Source organism: Bos taurus, chromosome 28 (assembly GCF_002263795.3).
Source record: "Bos taurus isolate L1 Dominette 01449 registration number 42190680 breed Hereford chromosome 28, ARS-UCD2.0, whole genome shotgun sequence".
NCBI classification, from domain to species: Eukaryota; Metazoa; Chordata; class Mammalia; order Artiodactyla; family Bovidae; genus Bos; species Bos taurus.
The window spans coordinates 22,892,304-22,912,813 of NC_037355.1; the positions used below are offsets into that span (position 1 = coordinate 22,892,304).

A 20,510-nucleotide genomic window follows, 5' to 3' on the forward strand; every position below is an offset into this window, starting at 1 on the left:
CAGGCTTCTCTGTCCATAGAATTTTCTAGGCAAGAATACTGGAATGGGTAGCCATTCCCTTCTCCAGGGGATCTTCCAGACCCAGGGATCAAACCCTGATCTGCTGTGTTGCAGGCCAATTCTTTACCATGTAAGCCACAAGGGAAGCCCATAGAAATGCTTAAAGGAGGAAAAGGTTTAAAGGATAAAATGCTTGTCTAAGGATAGGATTTCAGGATATTGAGATTAATATGGTGAAAAGGGCAGAAAATGACATGATTGGAATAGGCACTGTGTAACATCATTTTTTTTTTTTAATAGTCATGTATGGATGTGAGAGTTGGACCATGAAGAAAGCTGAGCGCTGAAGAATTGATGCTTTTGAACTGTGGTGTTGGAGAAGACTCTTGAGAGTCCCTTGGACTGCAAGGAGATCCAACCAGTCCATTCTAACGGAGATCAGTACCGGGGGTTCTTTGGAAGGAATGATGCTAAAGCTGAAACTCCAGTACTTTGGCCACCTTATGCGAAGAGCTGACTCCTTGGAAAAGACTCTGATGCTGGGAGGGATTGGGGGCAGGAGGAGAAGGGGACGATAGAGGATGAGATGGCTGTATGGCATCACTAACTCAATAGATGTGAGTTTGAGTGAACTCCGGGAGTGGGTGATGGACAGGGAGGCCTGGCGTGCTGTAATTCATGGGGTTGCAAAGAGTCAGACACAACTGAGTGACTGAACTGAACTGAACTGAATCAAGCTTACTCTGATTGACATATATTAGTATTTAAGATGATAAAGGTCATTTGGTTGCTGATAGGAAAAGCAGCAATACAAAAATCATATTTTCTTATGTTTTCTATGTAAAATATGCCGCAGGCCAATATCAATACAAATTAAACATATCAGTTTAATTTTCAATATATCATTTAAACCTGTGGATTTTTTAAAGAAATAGAGAATTAGAATTTTACCCACTGTAAAGCAGAAGATACAGATAATAAAAGTCCATTAGGAATTAGATTATCCCTGTAAGAAATTTATATATCTAAAACTATGCCTATAGCTCTTTGTTCTGAGGGTCAGTCCCCAAATTTATGTGATGCAGCAGTATTTTAAATTATTTCCTATAATAAAGTGTCACTATCTGAGTTTTTTTAAAAAAGTAGATTTGTGATATTTTATTACCAGTGAGTGTAACCTATGTTTAATTGCCCAACAAATTACTTTTAGTCCTGTTTGCTAAATAAGTAATATTTCTGACAATAACAATAAAATATTATCAATTTTAATTTATTTTATTTAAGAAACAGAAGATAATAGTAAGGAATCTACATAGAATACCCTTATTATATATTTAGAAGAGAAAAATACTGAACTTTCAATGGAATCATAATAAATTTGTGCTTCTTTATACTTCTTACATATGTCACTAGCAGATAAAATGAATTTATACTTACTACTTAAAATTATGACAATTCAGTAGCACTCAGCCATGTCACATTAAAAATGTGGTAAAGTACAAGATTTTCATTTGGTTCACAGATATTTTTCCAAAGGCACATTAAAGTTTTCACATCTACTATCGTGACAATATTTAGGTTAGTGTGATAAATGTTTGAAACATATTTAAACTCCACATTTTGTATCACTTATTAGTGCCTAATTAAGCAGAAAAAGTTTAACTTCAGTGAATTTAAAAACCAAAATTAAAGTAAATCAGATTTTACCTTAGGATATAAAGATCCTGACATATAAACCTTTAGCACTGTAGGAAATGAGCTTCATCTTTTACACCCGTGAAAGGTACAGTGTGATCATTCTGCGTAATTATATATCGAGGAGAAGCCTTGATTTGGATACAGGACTATACCAAAATAAAAGAAAAAAATCACTTTGCATAGCTGTTCTTAATTTTTGCAGTTGCCTGAAATAGTTATGCTACATATACATTCTGGCTTTGCCTTAATGCCTGTGTTGGGAGGCTTTGAGATATAAACAGAGTAAAATCTGCCCTAGATCACTTGGAGGTTACACCTATAGAAATCAAATGAGAGTTTATTAAGTAAAAAGTATTTAAAGAAACCATTATTTAAATATCTGCTGTATATCAAGCACTATTTATGGCACTGAAATGAAGAAAAACCTGACAATCTTCACACATCCATGATTTTTCACTGAATTTTTTACTCATCTGATATTTTGAGTGGTGTTCTTTTGGGATGTTTCTTTTGTTTAGCTTTAAAGTCTTCAGAATCTGATTGACTTCCGAAGAGGGAGAAAAGAGTCTCATACTCACCCAAACCATATCTAGTCTAGCTCAAAGGGGTAATTATTTTGCTCTACCATGATCATACAAAATGGTCCACATGACCAACCAAAGATTAATAGAAGAAGGGACTTGAGCTTTTGTTAATTATTTGACTCAAAAACTGAATGAGTAACAATACTTAAGAGTTAGGTACATCTTTCTCCCCAGTTCAAGGAAGTTCCAGATGCTTGTGTCATTTTTTATTTCTTTTATCAGCATCTTATAGTTTTCAGAGCACAGTTCTTTTACCTCCTTAGATAGGTTTATTCCTTAGTATTTTATTCTTTTTGATGTGATGGTAAATGGAATTGTTTCCTTAATTTTGCTTTCTGATCTTTCATTATTAGCATATAAGAATACAAGAGATTTCAAAGCTTTTGCATAGTAACGGAAACCACCAACAAAATGAAAAGACAATCCACAAAATGGGAAAAAACATTTGAAAATGAAGCAATTAAAAATGGATTAATATCCAAAATATTTAAACAGTTCATTCAGCTCAATATCAAAAAACAAACAACCCAATCAAAATATGGGCAGATCTAAATAGACATTTCTCAAAAAAGAAAAAAAAATACACACAGATGGAAAAAAAGCACATGAAAAGATGTTTAACATCACTACCTTAGAGAAACTCCATTGAGGTAACACCTCACACGTATCAGAATAGCCATCATCAAAAATAAATCTACAAACAATGATGGAAAGAGTGGAGAAGAAGTTGTGGAGAAAAGAGAACACTTCTACCTTGTTAGTGGAAATGTAAATTGAAACAGCCACTATGTAGAACAGTATAAAGGTTACTGAAAAAAACTAAAATGCCTACTATATGATCCAGCAATCCCACTCCTTATGTATGTCCAGGAAAAAAAAAAAAAAACACATAATTTGAAAATACACACACATTCCAATGTTCATTGAAGTATTATTGACTATTTATAGCCAAGACATGGAAGGAACCTAAATGTTCACCAACAGAGAAGAGTTAGAAGATGTGGTACATATATACAATTGAATATTATTCAGCTACAAAAAGAAGGAAATAATGCTATTAGCAGCAATATGGATGGGCCTAGAGAGTGTCATACTGAGTAAAGTAAACTCATAAACAACAGAAATGTATTTCTCACTCTTCTGGAGGCTGGGAATCCAAAATCAATGCAAAACCCTCTTTAATTTACACCCAGTGCCTTTTGCTATAGCCTGGTGGGCTGCCGTCTATGGGGTCGCACAGAGTCAGTCATGACTGAAGCAACTTAGCAGCAGCAGTGCAGTCGGGGAAGAGGTTAGGAATCTCTGTGGTGTCTGCTTTATGAAAATATTAATCTAATTCATGAAGACTTCACCCTCATGACCTAAGAACCTTCCAAAGGCCCTGCCTTCTAGCATTTTCACACTGGATATTATTATAATATCCCAGGTGGCACAACGGTAAAGAATCTGCCTGACAATTTAGGAAATACAGGAGATGCAGGTTCAATCCCTGGGTCAGGAAGATTCCCTGGAGTAGGAAATAGCACCCTACTCCAGTATGCTTGCCTGGAAAATTCCATGGGCAGAGGAGCCTGGAAAGCTTCAGTTCACGGGGTGACAAAGAGTTGGACACGATTGAGCAACTGAGCACATATGCATTAGTATTTCAGCATATGAATTTTGCAGAGACACAAACCTTCAGACAATAGCAAAATGATATAATTATTAACATTTTAGAGGAGAGCATTTAGTGAGTCAGAGGTTCATTTATTTACTGAAGATCATAGATCCAGTAGGATTTGGCAGACTTGTCACTTCTAAGCATAGTTAACCCTTTCTAAACAGACTCTTCTTTCTATGCTTTCCATAAATTCAAGAGATAAAATCCATTGTTTTGATGTCTAATCCATAAGAGTTCTTTTAGAGGTAACATTTTAGTGATAATTATATGTGCTTTGTGAAAAGCTAGTTCTTGGCTGCTTTTGTTCTGTATACATAAATTGTTCATAGAACAAGCTCTGGAGCCACTCTGTAAGTGGAAGTTTTTATTGTTTTCTTAATAAAAATCTCCTAGGATGCTACCAAAGTCCTTGAGTCTATGCCAACACAAATTTGCAAGCTCAGATACATGGCGTCATATTTTCAGACCTTGTATCTGCACCACATGGGTAGCAGGGGGCATGCTTCTTTATGGGTCTAGAGGAAGACTTTTGCAGAACATATAGGGAGGGATCAGCCTGTTTTTCCTGCCTAAAACCCCTTCATCTCTAGCTGAAAATTGGTCTTTCAGAATGTTCAAGAGCATCTATTAGACTCATTAGCAGGTGGGGTGAGGAGGTGGTTGGAAACAGGGAGTAGGCATCATGTCACAAAGATAAACTTCCCATGTAATCCCTTATCTGACCATAAAATGTCCACAAGATTCACCCTATGAAGGATTTTAAATCATTCATATTACATTGATAAAATTCATATGCTTAGAGTTGAAACACTCTTTGTTATAAGTTCTTGTCAGTATATCTGGCTCTGGCAAATACTATGGCTTTTGAGAACTGTTCATGCACTCACTGAGACAGTATTAAAGAAATACTTAGTTAAAGATCTATTTTATCTTTCATACCTTTTGTAAGTACATAGTTAACACATCTGCACAATTTAGGAATTTTTAAAAAATATCTCAATGCAAATTTAAAATGCAAGTGATTGGTGCTATTTAATCAATAGGATTATTGATGTTTATGACAGCTCCACCTTAGAGTTCTGATAAAAATTCTTAAATCTGACTGATTTTGATAAAGTCAAAATAGAACTCCTAATTACAGACTTTCTAAATACTGAATTTATAACATTCAAACGACAATCCTGCTGTATACTTACTGTTCATTCAAATGAGAGCATTGAGTGAACTTGCATGTTAGTACATGGAATGATGTGTGTTTAATTTCAGTTGGCATGCCCAAACTACTCTTCAGTTACGTACGTATAGGCAGAACTTCAGAATATAATTATCAAAAGGGACTACTTTGGGGGAGCTCATTCAATCATTTTTGAATGTAACCTTTCCCCCTGTCATTCCTTATGTAAAACTGTGTGTATAATTTGTCTGGAGTCTCTGCAATGAGAGCCATACATCATCACATGAGAATATAATCACAGAGGACTGAGAGTAAGAAAAGTTAAAACCACAAGACTGTCTCCTGATTTTAGCCAATGGCATGCAATATCCTGGCTGCAAGTTATCCTAGGACTATTCTGATGAGGCAGAGCTCCTTTACTTACTAAATTCACACCTGGGGTTTCAACCTGAGTTAAGTTTAAGTCAACAAATTGGTGTTCACCTCACCTTCCTATTGTCATGTCTCAGATGTGTGTGTCAATCTTATGTTTTAATTTTTTGGAGGAGGGCTGGAGAGAGTGAGGGAATACCTGCTTTATATTGAGTTTACTTTATTGTCACTTCTGAGAGCAAAGAAAGCATTGTTTTGCTCTAAACTATCTACTTCTATAAGGATGTTTCTCAGCATCTGGTGTTAGTTATTTGAAATATTGATGCCACTACCATTTAAAATTTTAGACAATTTACATTTTCTTAAAAATGTTCAGGGCTTTATATGATGTCATCTGTTGATTTTCTGAGTCCAGTATTAATCCAGATGGACCCTTTGTTCCTATAATATCGGTCACCATGCCATCCCTCAAATACACCATGCACTTTCACATGCTTTTCTCTCTTTCTGAATTGTTATTTCAGTTTCTTCCAGGTTCAATTCAACAGTTCAGTTTAACCACTATCTCCTTAACAATCCTTCCCTCAATATCCTGACATCTCCTTATCAATCTTTCCCTCAATACCCACCATCTTTAATTGCACAGCATTTGAGTTCCCTACAAGCAAATATTGTTCCGTTTCCTTCTTTGCATCCTCTTCCATTTCCCAGCAAACTGCTTTGCATGTAGTTGATATCCCATACACTTTTATCAAAACTCATTTTTGTAGAATATCATTTCAAATATTGGGCTTCCCTGGTGGCTTGGGAGTAAAGAAACCACCTCCCAATGCAGGAAATGTGGGTTCAATCCGTGAGTTATGAAGATCCCCAGAAGAAGGAAATGTCTACCCACCCCAGTATTCTTGCCTGGGAAACCCCATGGACAGACAAGCCTGTTGGTCTATAGTTCATAGGATCACAAACAGTCAGACACAACTTAGCAACTAAACAACAATGGTTCCAAATCTCAATGTTAAAAGAATATATTTTACACCACCATGCCTTTAATCAATTAAAATTTCAAGTAGGTGTTGAAGGGATACATAAAAGAATGTGTGATGATAGATAATTGGTTATAATTATTTAATGAATCATTGCATAGATATGTGCTATGCATCATTTTTATCCCAACACCTATTCCATAAACATTATATGAGATTAAATAATGCTTAGTTTATGGGCAATTAACTAACATTTGAATCTTTCTACTGAGTCTGGTGTGCTACATTCCATGGGGTCAGAAAGGGTCAGACACAGATTAGCGACTAAACAACAATTTAGAATTAAGAAGGAAAAGAAAATTTATTTTCATTTCCTTTTGTCAAATGATTCAGATAAAACTTTACAGATGCCATGGCATTTGGTCCCATCACTTCATAGCAAACAAATGGGGAAACAATGGAAACCATGACAGACTTTATTTTCTTGGGCTCTAAAATCACTGCAGATGGTGTCTGCAGCCATGAAATTAAAAGACACTTGCTCTTTGGAAGAAAAGCTATGAAAAACCTAGACAGCATATTAAAAAGCAGAGACATCACTTTGCTAACAAAGGACCATCTAGTCACAGCTATGGTTTTTCCAGTAGTCATGTATGGATGTGAGTTGGACCATAAAGAAAGCTGAGCACTGAAGAATTGATGTTTTTTATCTGTGGTGTTGGAGAAGACTCTTGAGAGTCCCTTGGACTGCAAGGAAATCAAACCAGTCTATCCTAAAGGAAACCAGTCCTGAAAATTCATTGGAAGAACTGATGCTTAAGTTGAAACTCCAATACTTTGGCCACCTGATGCAAAGAACTGACACAGTGGAAAAGATCCTGATTCTGGCAACGATTGAAGATGCGACAAGAAGGGGCAGACAAAGGATGAGATGGTTAGATGGCATCACTGACTCAATGGACATGAGTTTGAGCGAACTCCTAGAGTTTGTGATGGACAGGGAAGCCTGACATGCTGCCGTCCATCGGGTCACAAAGAGTCGGACATAACTGAGCAACTGAACTGAACTGAAAGATCAAGTTTACTATAGTTTCATGAACACAGAGGGCTTTGCTATAGCATTTTTGATGGCAGTATCAGAGTTACATTTGTGTCACTAAGTCAAAATCACAGAACACTGTGATGATTAATGCTTGTATTTTTCATAATTTGAATTTTTAAGAAAATATTCATTTCAAGGTTGAATACATTTAATGAAAGCATAACACATAAATCCTCCCAAATTAATCTTGAAAAATTATTAGTAAGAAGATGAATACTTTTTTTTTTTCATTCAATAAATACCTACTGAAAACCTTCAAGCAAAATTTTGGAAGCAGAAGGATCAATTAGAAAGATTACATGACAATTCAAGTAAGAGACAGAGGCTTGAACTGGAGTGATAGCAATGGACATGGACATTAAAGAGAAATGTAGGATATGGAATAAAGAAAATTTTCAAGTATCCTCCAGTACTATAATTCACAGAGAATTGATAAGATGTTATCTTTAAAGTGAAAAAAAAAAAAACCTGTTACAGTAAAGGAACAGCAGTGCTAATTCTAATCAATAAGTGGTCAATCTCCTCTTTAGAAAATTCCAGATCCTTGTCAGTGACTGCCTCCACTGGTCATGTAGTCACCTCTCTCTAATAATCTCCATCATTATGACTGTCTTGCAAGTTATCTTTTCCACTTTTACTCATTATTAAGTCTCCAGTACCTTTTGGAGGGTTTAGCATTTAAAACTATGTAGTATGTATTTAATGAATAAATTAAAGAATAAGTGAAACAAAAGCCATATCTTCACAAACCCTCATACTTAATCAGTTCTTAGTAATTACTGAATAGCTCTTATGATCCAAGTCATTCCCTTTTCTATCAAAGTTTCCTTCTTCTAAATTCAATTCCTTGGGATTACAGCTCACTATGAGTCAATTCTCCAAGCCAGGCTTCAGCAATATGTGAACCGTGAAATTCCTGATGTTCAAGCTGGTTTTAGAAAAGGCAGAGGAACCAGAGATCAAATTGCCAACATCCGCTGGATCATGGAAAAAGCAAGAGAGTTCCAGAAAAACATCTATTTCTGCTTTATTGACTATGCCAAAGCCTTTGACTGTGTGGATCACAATAAACTGTGGAAAATTCTGAAAGAGATGGGAATACCAGACCACCTGACCTGCCTCTTGAGAAATTTGTATGCAGGTCAGGAAGCAACAGTTAGAACTGGACATGGAACAACAGACTGGTTCCAAATAGGAAAAGGAGTACATCAAGGCTGTATACTGTTACCCTGCTTATTTAACTTATATGTGGAGTACATCATGAGAAATGCTCTACTGGAAGAAACACAAGTTGGAATCAAGATTGCTGGGAGAAATATCAATAACCTCAGATATGCAGATGACACCACCCTTATGGTAGAAAGTGAAGAGGAACTAAAAAGCCTCTTGAGGAAAGTGCAAGAGGAGAGTGAAAAAGTTGGCTTAAAGCTCAACATTCAGAAAACGAAGATCATGGCATCCGGTCCCATCACTTCATGGGAAATAGATGGAGAAACAGTGGAAACAGTGTCAGACTTTATTTTTCTGGGCTCCAAAATCACTGCAGATGGTGACTGCAGCCATGAAATTAAAAGACACTTACTCCTTGGAAAGAAAGTTATGACCAACCTAGATAGCATATTCAAAAGCAGAGACATTACTTTGCCAACAAAGATTTGTCTAGTCAAGGCTATGGTTTTTCCTGTGGTCATGTATGGATGTGAGAGTTGGACTGTGAAGAAGGCTGAGTGCTGAAGAATTGATGCTTTTGAACTGTGATGTTGGAGAAGACTCTTGAGAGTCCCTTGGACTGCAAGTCGAATGGACTGCAGTCCATTCTGAAGGAGATCAGTCCTGGGTGTTCATTGGAAGGACTGATGCTGAGGCTGAAACTCCAGTACTTTGGCCACCTCATGCAAAGGGTTGACTCATTGGAAAAGACTCTGATGCTGGGAGGGATTGGGGGCAAGAGGAGAAGGGGACGACAGAGGATGAGATGGCTGGATGGCATTGCTGACTTGATGGACGTGAGTCTGAGTGAACTCTGGGAGTTGGTGATGGACAGGGAGGCCTGGCGTGCTGTGATTCATGGGGTTGCAAAGAGTCGGACACGACTGAGCTACTGAACTGAACTGATCTGATCTGATGAGTCAATTAATACAATAGTTCAAAAGGATGGTTTATGTGTCAATATGTTTCCTCTTAGAAACTCACATCTTAAACAGAGATCTTAAATATTTTTATACTCCCACATGGATAACTGGTGATATCAGGTCCAATGGTAGGCTGGAAAGACAGAGTTTATCAAATCTTATCATGGCTTTCTAAACATAGGATTGAACTTGATGTGGTCAAAGAATCTTCAGACCAGCTATTTCTGACAGGTGTTTTGTTACAGTGTTTTCAGAGAATGACAAAATGTGCAGTTAACGGTGTGGGGATAATCCCTGTAGTGAGTGATAAGACAGAAGTTTTGGGACCTATGTATTTTGAAGATTTTTTGTTCTAATTACTTGTAAGATGACACCGATAGTATTACATAAGTTAACATTAAACTGAAAAGAGCCTCTTTCAGACAACTGAATGTTAGAGAACTTAGTTTGAAAGTGGATTTGGGTCACTGTTTCATTTTATTCTTGCACATAAAACTTTTATACATAATAAATTTGTGAGGTAACTATATTCCTTATGATTTTCAAGAAAGGACTGATTGCACTTATTTTTGGAATTTTCTGTGTACAGCAAGAAACAAAAACGATTCTTAAAAATTGGTATTTTCACTTCTGTATGTGAGAAACTGGTGATTACATAAACACATAATTTTAAAATCATTAATGATATTACTATATTTGGAAATGCAATAGAAAAACCCAAGATGTTTGGTATTTTATTTTTAAAAAATGCCATTATCCCGAGAGCTCCTGATCCATATTGGAAGATCTGCTGCTGCTGCTGCTAAGTCGAGTCAGTCGTGTCCAACTCTGTGCAACCCCATAGACGGCAGCCCAAAAGGCTCCTCTGTCCCTAGGATTCTCCGGGCAAGAATACTGGAGTGGGTTGCCATTTCTTTCTCTAATGCATGAAAGTGAAAAGTGAAAGTGAAGTCGTTCAGTCATGTCTGACTCTGTGCAACCCCATGGACTGTAGCCTACCAGGCTCCTCGGTCCATGGGATTCTCCAGGCAAGAGTACTGGAGTAGGTTGCCATTACCTTCTCCGATTGGAAGATCTAGTCATGCTAAAACATTATATATGGGCAAATGTCTTATGAATGTGATTTATTCCTTTGTTAATGAAAATAAAATAATAAAGTCCACGGATCTTTTCTCACTGATTTTAGGATTCATTTGTATATATATATATAAAATATGGAGAGCTGATGTCCTGAGAATCCATAACTTTTAACAATTGACTCAGGAGAAAGTAAGAATGTTTTCAAGACCCCTATTTTTTTTTAATGTATTGTTTTTATTGAAGAATAATTGCATTACAGAATTTTGTTGTTTTAAGACCCCTATTCTTTATCCTTATACAACATCAAAATAATTTAGCATTGTTATCAACTACTGGAAGAAAATCCAAAAAAGATTAAATACTTACTTGAAAATTTGAAAATGTAATATTCTCAAGGTAATTCATAGCTATGAAATCCTAAAAACTAGCCAGTCAGTCACCCTACCTGGCAAACAGAGAAACTGTGAATACAAACAGCATATTCTAAAATTAATTGTAAAATAGTACCAGAGAGGTCATTCAAAAGCTGTCCCACACAAAAGCTGCCAGATTGTGACTATGATTAGCCATCTTAAGAAAGGTAACTCATCCATAGGTTGGCCTATGATCTTGAATTTAGGACTTCTGAAACTGGTACTAAAAATATGCATAGAGTCAACTAAATTCTTTCTCATTTATTTGACTGGGAAAATTCTGAGAAGCCATTAGTGTTAGGTAGGAAGTTAGGCATGAGCAACTAGGGGTGGCCCAGTCAAAAAAGATTTGAGCTGATCTCAAACCCCACCCTAGACATACTCCAGTACAGCCCAAGAGAGCTCATAGATATCCTATAAAATAACCACAGCGACTTTTCCAATTCCAGAGCATGTTACCTACATGCACAGTGGATGCAAACTAACCACAAGGACTTCTCCAACTCTGGCACACGTGCCCCTGATGCATAGCTACGTCCTCAAGTGACCTTAGGCAGCCAAGAGCCTATAAAGGTTCATAAATACTCTATACATACATACATACATCTGATTTTAACAGACTGAATTATGGGAAAGACATGCATAATAGAGCCAGTTGTTACATAACTTGCAACTGCCAATCAAAACTGTCAGTCCACACCCTCACAGATGAATATGTAAAAGCCCTATCTTAAAAATTCTGTACCTCATTATTCTAGCACCCATGCCTCTCTTTGCTTGGCTCACCTCTCCCTTGAGGTTCTTTTTCTTTTTCCTTCAAGAAAAAATGCTTTTGCCATGAGTAAGACCTCAGATTCATCATTGGCAGGAAACCTGCCAATGTGGGAGTATTTATGTCACAGAAATCAATCAAGTGCTATGAATTAGGACTATTACTTTCTCTGGCTACAGTTGGTTGTTAACCATTTATCAGCACTCAGAGCCCATCATGGAAATCCCATTTTCTTTTACCATCTATTAGTCCAAGAGTAGGTACACCTCTTACCAAGGATAGAACCCAATGAGGAAGGGGCCTCTTTGACTCTCCCTATTTGCAAGTATTATCTGTGGGAACTGGATGTAACAAGAAACAGCACCAGAGCTCAGGCTAAACTATCACAAGGTAAATTTATGAAGACACAGAAACTTAAGAAACAAGTGGGTGCCACTAAGTCATCCACTAAGTTTGGGGCAAACACATTTTTTTTTTCTCTACTTAACAGCCACTTCCCATTTGTTCCTGCTGATAAAATCTCTAATTTTGTTTGTATAGTAAGTGACTAGTCAGAAAATTAGGAGAAGGCAATGGCACCCCACTCCAGTACTCTTGCCTGGAAAATCCCATGGATGGAGGAGCCTGGTAGGCTACAGTCCATGGGGTCGCTGAGGGTCGGACATGGCTCAGCGACTTCACTTTCACTTTTCACTTCCATGCATTGGAGAAGGAAATGGCAACCCACTCCAGTGTTCTTGCCTGGAGAATCCCAGGGACGGGGTAGCCTAGTGGGCTGCCGTCTATGGGGTCGCACAGAGTCGGACACGACTGAAGTGATGCAGCAGCAGTCAGAAAAGTTGAATTATGACTAGTCTAAGCCCAGTGAACTGGTAGGATAAGTTTATGTCAGCTCACAAGAGCTATATTTTTAGGCATCTCTTCCGAATTCAGAGTTCAGTGGCAGCTGGAAACCTGCCAATAAGGGAGTATTTATGTCACAGAAATCAAGCAAGTGCTATGAATTAGGACGATTACTTTCTCTGGCTACAGTTGGTTGGTAACCATTTATCAGCACTCAGAGCCCATCATGGAAATCCCATTTCCTTTTGCCATCTATTGGTCCAGGAGTAGGTACAGGACCAAATTCTGACCTATGACAAGAGGAGATCTGATGGAAACTAGCTGGAAAAAATTTCCTCCTTGATATGTTAAAGCCAACAAGCCAACTTGCCTTCCTACTTTAAGTTATACTGTGTAACTCTTTGGAGAAGGCAATGGCACCCCACTCCAGTACTCTTGCCTGGAAAATCCCATGGATGGAGGAGCCTGGTAGGCTGCAGTCCATGAGGTCGCTAGGAGTTGGACACGACTGAGTGACTTCACTTTCACTTTTCACTTTCATACATTGGAGAAGGAAATGGCAACCCACTCCAGTATTCTTGCCTGGAGAATCCTAGGGACAGAGGAGCCTGGTGGGCTGCCGTCTATGGGGTCCACAGAGTCGGACACGACTGAAGCGACTTAGCAGCAGCAGCAGCAGTGTAACTCTTTGAGATGCAACATGAGGGAAGGTCAAGAGAAACCCAGATGCCTATATCAGTCATATTCCTGGACCAATAGATGGCAAAAGGAAATGGGATTTTCATGATGGGCTCTGAGTGCTGATAAATGGTTAACAAAAGACTGGTCTATGTTTTATTGGCTATGCCAAAGACTTTGACTGTGTGAATCACAGCAAACTGTGGCAAATTTTTAAAAAGATGGAAATACCAGACCACATGACCTGCCTCCTGAGAAATCTGTATGCAGGTCAAGAAGGGACAGATAGAACTGGATGTGGAAAAACAGATTGGTTCCAAATAGGGAAAGGAATATTTCAAGGCTATATATTGTCACCCTGCTTATTTAACTTATATGCAGAGTACATCTGGAGAAGGCAATGGCAACCCACTCCCGTACTCTTCCCTGGATAATCCCATTGAAGGAGTAGCCTGGTGAGCTGTAGTCCATGGGGTTGTGAAGAGTCAGAAACGACAGAAGCACCTTAACATCATCAGCAGCAGAGTACATCATGAGAAATGCTGGGCTGGATGAAGCACAAGCTGGAATCAAAACTGCCGGGAAAAATATCAATAACCTCAGATATGCAGATGACACCACCCTTATGGCAGAAAGTGAAGAAGAACTAAAGAGCCTCTTGATGAATTGAAAGAGGAGAGTGAAAAAGTTGGCTTAAAGCTCAACATTCAGAAAACTAAGATCATGGCATCTGGTCCCATCACTTCATGGCAAATAGATGGGGAAACAGTGACAGACTTTATTTTCTGGGGCTCCAAAATCATTGCAGATGGTGACTGCAGTCATTATATTAAAAGACACTTGCTCCTTGGAAGAAAAGTTATGACTAACCTAGACAGCATATTCAAAAGCAGAGACATTACTTTGCCAACAAAGGTCCATCCAATCAAGGCTATGGTTTTTTCCAGTAGTCATGTATGGATATGAGAGTTGGACTGCAAAGAAAGCTGTGTGCTGAAGTTTGATGCTTTTGAACCATGGTGTTGGAGAAGACTCTTGAGAGTCCCTTGGACTGCAAGGAGATCCAACCAGTCCATCCTAAAGGAAATAAGTCCTGAATATTCATCGGAAGGTCTGATGTTGAAGCTGAAACGACACCTGATGTGAGGAACTGACTCATTTGAAAAGACCCTGATGCTGGGAAAAATTGAAGGCAGGAGGAGAAGGGGACAACAGAGGATGAGATGGTTGGATGGCATCACCGACTCAAGGGACATGAGTTTGAGTAAGCCCGGGAGTTGGTGATGGACAGTGAAGCCTGGCTTGCAGTAGTCCTTGGGGTTGCAAAGAGTCGGACACAACTGAGCAACTGAATTGAAGTGAACTGAATAACTCTGAATCACAACCAATCAAAGGGCAGGAAAGTAAGAACTGTCCACCCCAAGGACAGAAAATAATGGAGTGCACTCTTTACAGAGAATTTTAAAAACAATAATGAAACACATTAAATATTAATTCACTTTTTATCACTACCCTGTACTGGCAATTCTAAAAAAATGTTAGTGATAAGATACTCCTTCCCACACGCAGGGACTAGTCCTATCCATGTCCTCTGGTGTGTTAGGGATAGTAAGTCTACTATCTTAAATATCTAATGACATGAAATAACTAATGATTTTTGTTATTTAAGCAACTCTCATATGAGTTTTCTCTTACATGCAGGCAAAACATTCTTAAGTGCTAAAGTTTTTCACAGAAAGGCGCAGATTCAGAGACTGCCAGATCAGGTGAATCCGGCACTAAAAGGAAAGCCGTGAGCCCCTGCTCTGAGGACCTACACAGCTGCTCAGCTCCCAGGCTCCCCACTTTTCTCATCACGTGATTATGGCTCCTGCTCTGGTATGTTCAGGAGATTCTCCCTACTGGGTCATCAACTGACTTATAATAAACTGCCTGCATATTAACTACCATGAGCAGGTTTCTTCACCTTGTAACCAAAAGAACCAACTGAAAAACAGAACCTAGCATTTAACAACTAAATTACAAAAGACCAAATATAAGATACTGATTGAATTCACATTGCAAAGTCTATACTCAAAAGACAGAAAATAGACAAAAATATGCCTAAGTATTGCTTATAGTAGTTAAAATTTATCTAAGTGAAAATAAAAGAATGGATATATGACATTTAAAAAAAAATACAATAATGCAGGAAAATTCAGCCAACTATTACCTATAAAAAAGCAAAATGACACAATAATTTGAAAACATTTATTTCCTTCCAGCATAAAGACTTTGCTGGATGGAAATAAACTGGATATCATTAGTTGCTATTTCTGAATAGTGGTATCAAGGCATATTAATATTATTCCTGTTCATTTTCTATTATTTTCAAACTTTTAGTTCTAAAGATATAAAACAATGTCAAAGTAGTTAACTAGCACATATTTTCTTTTCTTTACTATGTTAAGAAAATACACTAGGTTACTATTGTTCAGGATGAGAATATATACATATATAATGAAATCAATAAGGTAGACAAAATACAATCAAGAAACATTTAAAAATATAAAATGATGTTTGAAATTCATGAGAAACTTCATTTTATAAAAAAGGATCATAATATTTCAAGAAAATCTCTTAAAATATATATATATAGTTTATTTTAATGAGAGATATTTTTAAGAAAATAAAAAATATTTAAAAGTATTTAGTTCTTTGCTGTTACAACAGTATAATCAAAACCTGAGTTATGTTTCCGAGAATATGTCTTTATGAGAGAAATTTAACTATCTTGTATTCTATTATGTGATGAAAGAATCATCTAGGTTTGACGTGGAATCTCATGCCTGTCTGTTATTGATGTGGTTACATGTTCAGACTTATTTTATTCTTTAGAATAACACTACTCAAATATATATGGTGGTTGAAGTATGTGTTATATTTCAAATCAATAAAGAGTTTTCCTATTTTTATTTTTTCCTTTTTCCTACCTTTATTTTTCTGAGTGAAGAAAAACTTGTTTCAAAAAATGTGGAGAAAATCAAGAAATATAACTATATTAAAAGATGGGAAATGCTAATTTATTTGAAAAGCCAGGAAATGCCTAAAATTTCCAGCCACTATTTTCAATTATGCTTTGCCCATGAATGGAGATTTCTTTCAGAGGCAGTGTAAATTGTTGAGATGTATGGGTTACAAGGCATGAGACTCATTATCCTAGATCATATATAGTAGCACTTTGCTTCTAGAAAGGCTACCATTAAAAAAAATCTCATAATATTTCACAAAATTTATTATATTTCATATCATCCTATTGCAGAAAATGACAAGAGCAAACACAGAAATTAAAAGATAAAAATCATACCAGATACAGCCAGGAAGTCATCAATGCTTGTAATGTCATCTACAGCTTCAGTGAGGACATGGATATGATTCTCCCATGTGCGCTTGTACATTTCCATGGTTTTTTTGACCACTTGACTTTTGGGTCTTGCAGCCAAAGCAAGTGCAGCATTAATAATCTATAAAAATACAGAAGGTTCACTTGGTGATTTATTTCAGAATACTTACCATTGTGCATATGACAATTTTTTTTAATTAGATCTGTTTATGCCCTCATGTGTAACTCCTTTGCTTTTGGTAATAGTTTAATTTTATTTTTGGTAATCAATTTTAGAACTGTTTGTCAAGCATCAATGTACTAAGAACTACAAGAGATAACAAAGATAATTGATATCTGCCTATAAAGAGATTGCATGTAACTTAATGAGGACATCATAAAACTCCAGCTCAGTAGAGTATTCAATACATACCATAATTACAGAAATGATTGACAGTCTTTAGAGAGAGATCACCTGCAGCAGCAATTCTAAGAAAAGGTTTCAGGAAAGAATAATGTTTAACTGGTCATTTGTATTTACTTTGGACAAGTAGGTAGTGAATCCTCGTTGTATGCAAATCACAGGAAGAAAAGCTTTGACTTCCTTGAGGACTTGAAGAATTTTACCAGTAGATATTCATTGTTGATCAATTATTTCATTTGTCCACTCATTATCATTCAATATTTCAAATATATTATGAGGTTTTTTGTTTGTGTTTGTTTGTTTGAAGGTATCAAGCAGTGGTCTTGGTTTTTGGGATATGGCAGTGAACAAGCCTCCCCTGGTGGCTCAGACAGTAAAGAATCTGCCTGCAATGCAGAAGACCCATGTTTGATCCCTGGGCTGGGAAGATCCCCAGGAGAAGAAAATGGTAACCCACTCCAGTATTCTTACCTGGACAATTCCATGGACAGAGGAGCCTGGAGGGCTACAGTCCATGGGGTTGCAAAGAGTCAGACATGACTGAGCTGCTTTCACTTTCATTTTCTTTCAATGAACAAGACATAAGAAAAAAAAAAAAAATCACTGTCTTCATGGAGCTTATATTCCAGTTAAGAGAGAACGTGCTTGCTCACTTGCTCAGTTATGTCTTACTCTTTGCAACCCATGGACTGTAGCCCACCAGGCTCCTCTGTCCATGGGATTTCCCAGGCAAGGATACCAGAGTAGGTTGCCATTTCCTTCTCCAGGGGATCTTCATGACCCAAGGATAGAACCCATAGCTCATGCACTGGCAGGCAAATTCTTTACCACTGAGCCACCTGTGAAACCCAGGAAATTAGTAAGTGAATTTAATAAAAATATATGGTCTCTTCTATGATTATAAGAATTAAAGAAGAAAACATAGAGCAAAGAAGGAGGATAAGGCATGGAATTTTAGCGAGGCTTCACAGTGAAGGGGGCAGCATGGGTGGGAAAGAATTTGAAGAGAGAAGTGGCAATATTCAAAAGGCGAGCAAACAGGGGAAATGCTATGAGATTGGTAAGCAGTCTCACCTAGAGCCTGGGTATGCATAAGGGGCCCTTAACTGTCCTGCTCAAGACTGGAGCCTTATTTGGAAGGTACTGGAGAGTCCTTTTGACTTTTGAGTGATTTGCTCAGAACTACACTTTAAAACGGAGAAGGTTATGGCACCCCACTCCAGTACTCTTGCCTGGAAAATCCCATGGACGGAGGAGCCTGGTAGGCTGCAGTCCATGGGGTTGAGAAGAGTTGGACACGACTGAGCAACTTCCCTTTCACCTTTCACTTCATGCATTGGAGAAGGAAATGGCAACCCACTACAGTGTTTTTGCCTGGGGGATCCCAGGGATGGCAGAGCCTGGTGGGCTGCCGTCTCTGGGGTCGCACAGAGTTGGACACGACGGAAACGACTTAGCAGCAGCACACTTTAAAAAGATTAATTTGGCAAAGGAGGCTACTGTAATAGGATACACGAGTAAGAAAGATCTTGGATTGCAATGGCAGAGGTGTTGAAAAAGTTTCGACAGGACTTCTAATAATTTAAATTAGGATAGATCAATTATTGTCAAGAATATCATGCAGACACAAATGTTTCTGTAGAAAATAATGTTTTAGAACATGGAAATATTCCCACAATAGTGTAATAACAGCAGATTACAGAACATCATTCTTCATAAAATGCCACTTCTAGCAAATATGCTAGAACTAAAAGTTAGATAAATATATACAAATAAAAATGGTCCTTTCAGAGTGATGGAATTTCAGTGCTTTAATTTGATTTTGTGTGTGTAACTGAATTGTTCAGACTTTCTATGGGCAATATGCTTTAGTTGTATACTCAGAATGAATGAAGTTATTCTTCAAAGAAAGGTGATTACTAAGGTTCTTCCATGATTAATGAAGAGAATGATTATAGTACTGATAGACAATGAGAGATCAGAGGTTAAAAAGTCATTCAGGGTTGTAAAAGCAGATGTGTGCAACTGTTTTGGAAGACATTGTTGATGAAGGGTATTAGATGTCAACCTTTCTAATACAGAGGTTGACTTTGAAGGGACTCTTGGCTCTCTCTACAAATTACATAGTGGTCAATCAGAGATATGAAATTGAATTCCATAAAAAAGTTGTCATTCATTTACTCATTTATTTGTTCATGCATTGTAACAAATCAGTGCTATTCAACAACAATGTATCCAGTTCTACACTGAATACTAAGGACATCACAATGAAAAATATTCCATCATAGTTTCTAAAGCAGCCCATGATCAAAAAGAGGAAGAAGACCAAAGCCAGCCAAATGCAACATACCAGTGATTCTCAGACTTTAGAATGTATCTGAATTCCCTTGAATGACTTATTAAAACAGATTCCTGAGCCACACAGTAGAGTTTCTGATTCAGTTGATGTGCTTTGGAGCCTGAGAATTTGCCTGTCTAACAAATTCCCAGGTGATAGTGATGCTATTGGTCTGGGGCTCCCAGTTAGGAAAACACTCCAATACTTAAGTGTTACAATGTAGGGGCTATTGTAAAGGTGAGCAGAAGATGCGTTAAAACATGTGGGAGAGGTATTCAGCTCCATAAGGAAAGATGTTTCAAAGGACTGAAATCTGAAAAATAAGTGGAAATTAGTATAAGGTGATATTCATTTAGGAAGAGGCAATAACAAGTACAATGAAGACCTGGAAGCAAGGTAGACCCTAAACTCATCTTCTTGGGAAGAGGAGATAATAACAGAGTTGCAGAAAAATTAAAAAAGAATAATAATGGAAGAGAGGAAAGAACACAGGTTTGGAAAGCACCAATACGTATGAGGAAAGGATAAAATGGAAGTGATAAAGATGAGAGAAGAAATCATCAAGGAGGTAGAAAAGTAAGGTATTCAAGAGTCGAGATGAGGAAGAAAATCTTTTCAAAAGGTCAAATGCCATAGGAAAGTAAAGAATAATGAGGATTAAAAATGACTTCTGAATTTGGAAAATAGGAATCATTGGTGTGGCAGAATATTGGACACAAGATTCAGATTTCACCAAAATATAATGGCAACAATAAAAAGAATCTTTTTTCTACTCAGTAACTTAAAGGCTGCACCTCACCGCTGTGATTTTCAACAAATTACTGGTGGTACAGGAGGAGAGAAATTAATTGCTTGAAACTGTTATGCTGATATTCTCTTATTTCTTTTTTATGAAA

General features: G+C 37.3%; 1 protein-coding gene across 5 annotated transcripts in view; it reads right to left on the reverse strand.

Annotated features, from left to right (window-relative positions):
* CTNNA3 (catenin alpha 3) overlaps positions 1-20,510 on the reverse strand; it is a 1,905,103-nt gene that overhangs the window by 617,614 nt on the left and 1,266,979 nt on the right. For all 5 annotated transcript variants that reach the window (XM_005226477.5, XM_005226478.5, XM_059882614.1 and 2 more), the window contains 1 exon segment: positions 16,838-16,994. In XM_005226477.5, coding sequence (XP_005226534.1) covers positions 16,838-16,994 — 157 coding nt within the window.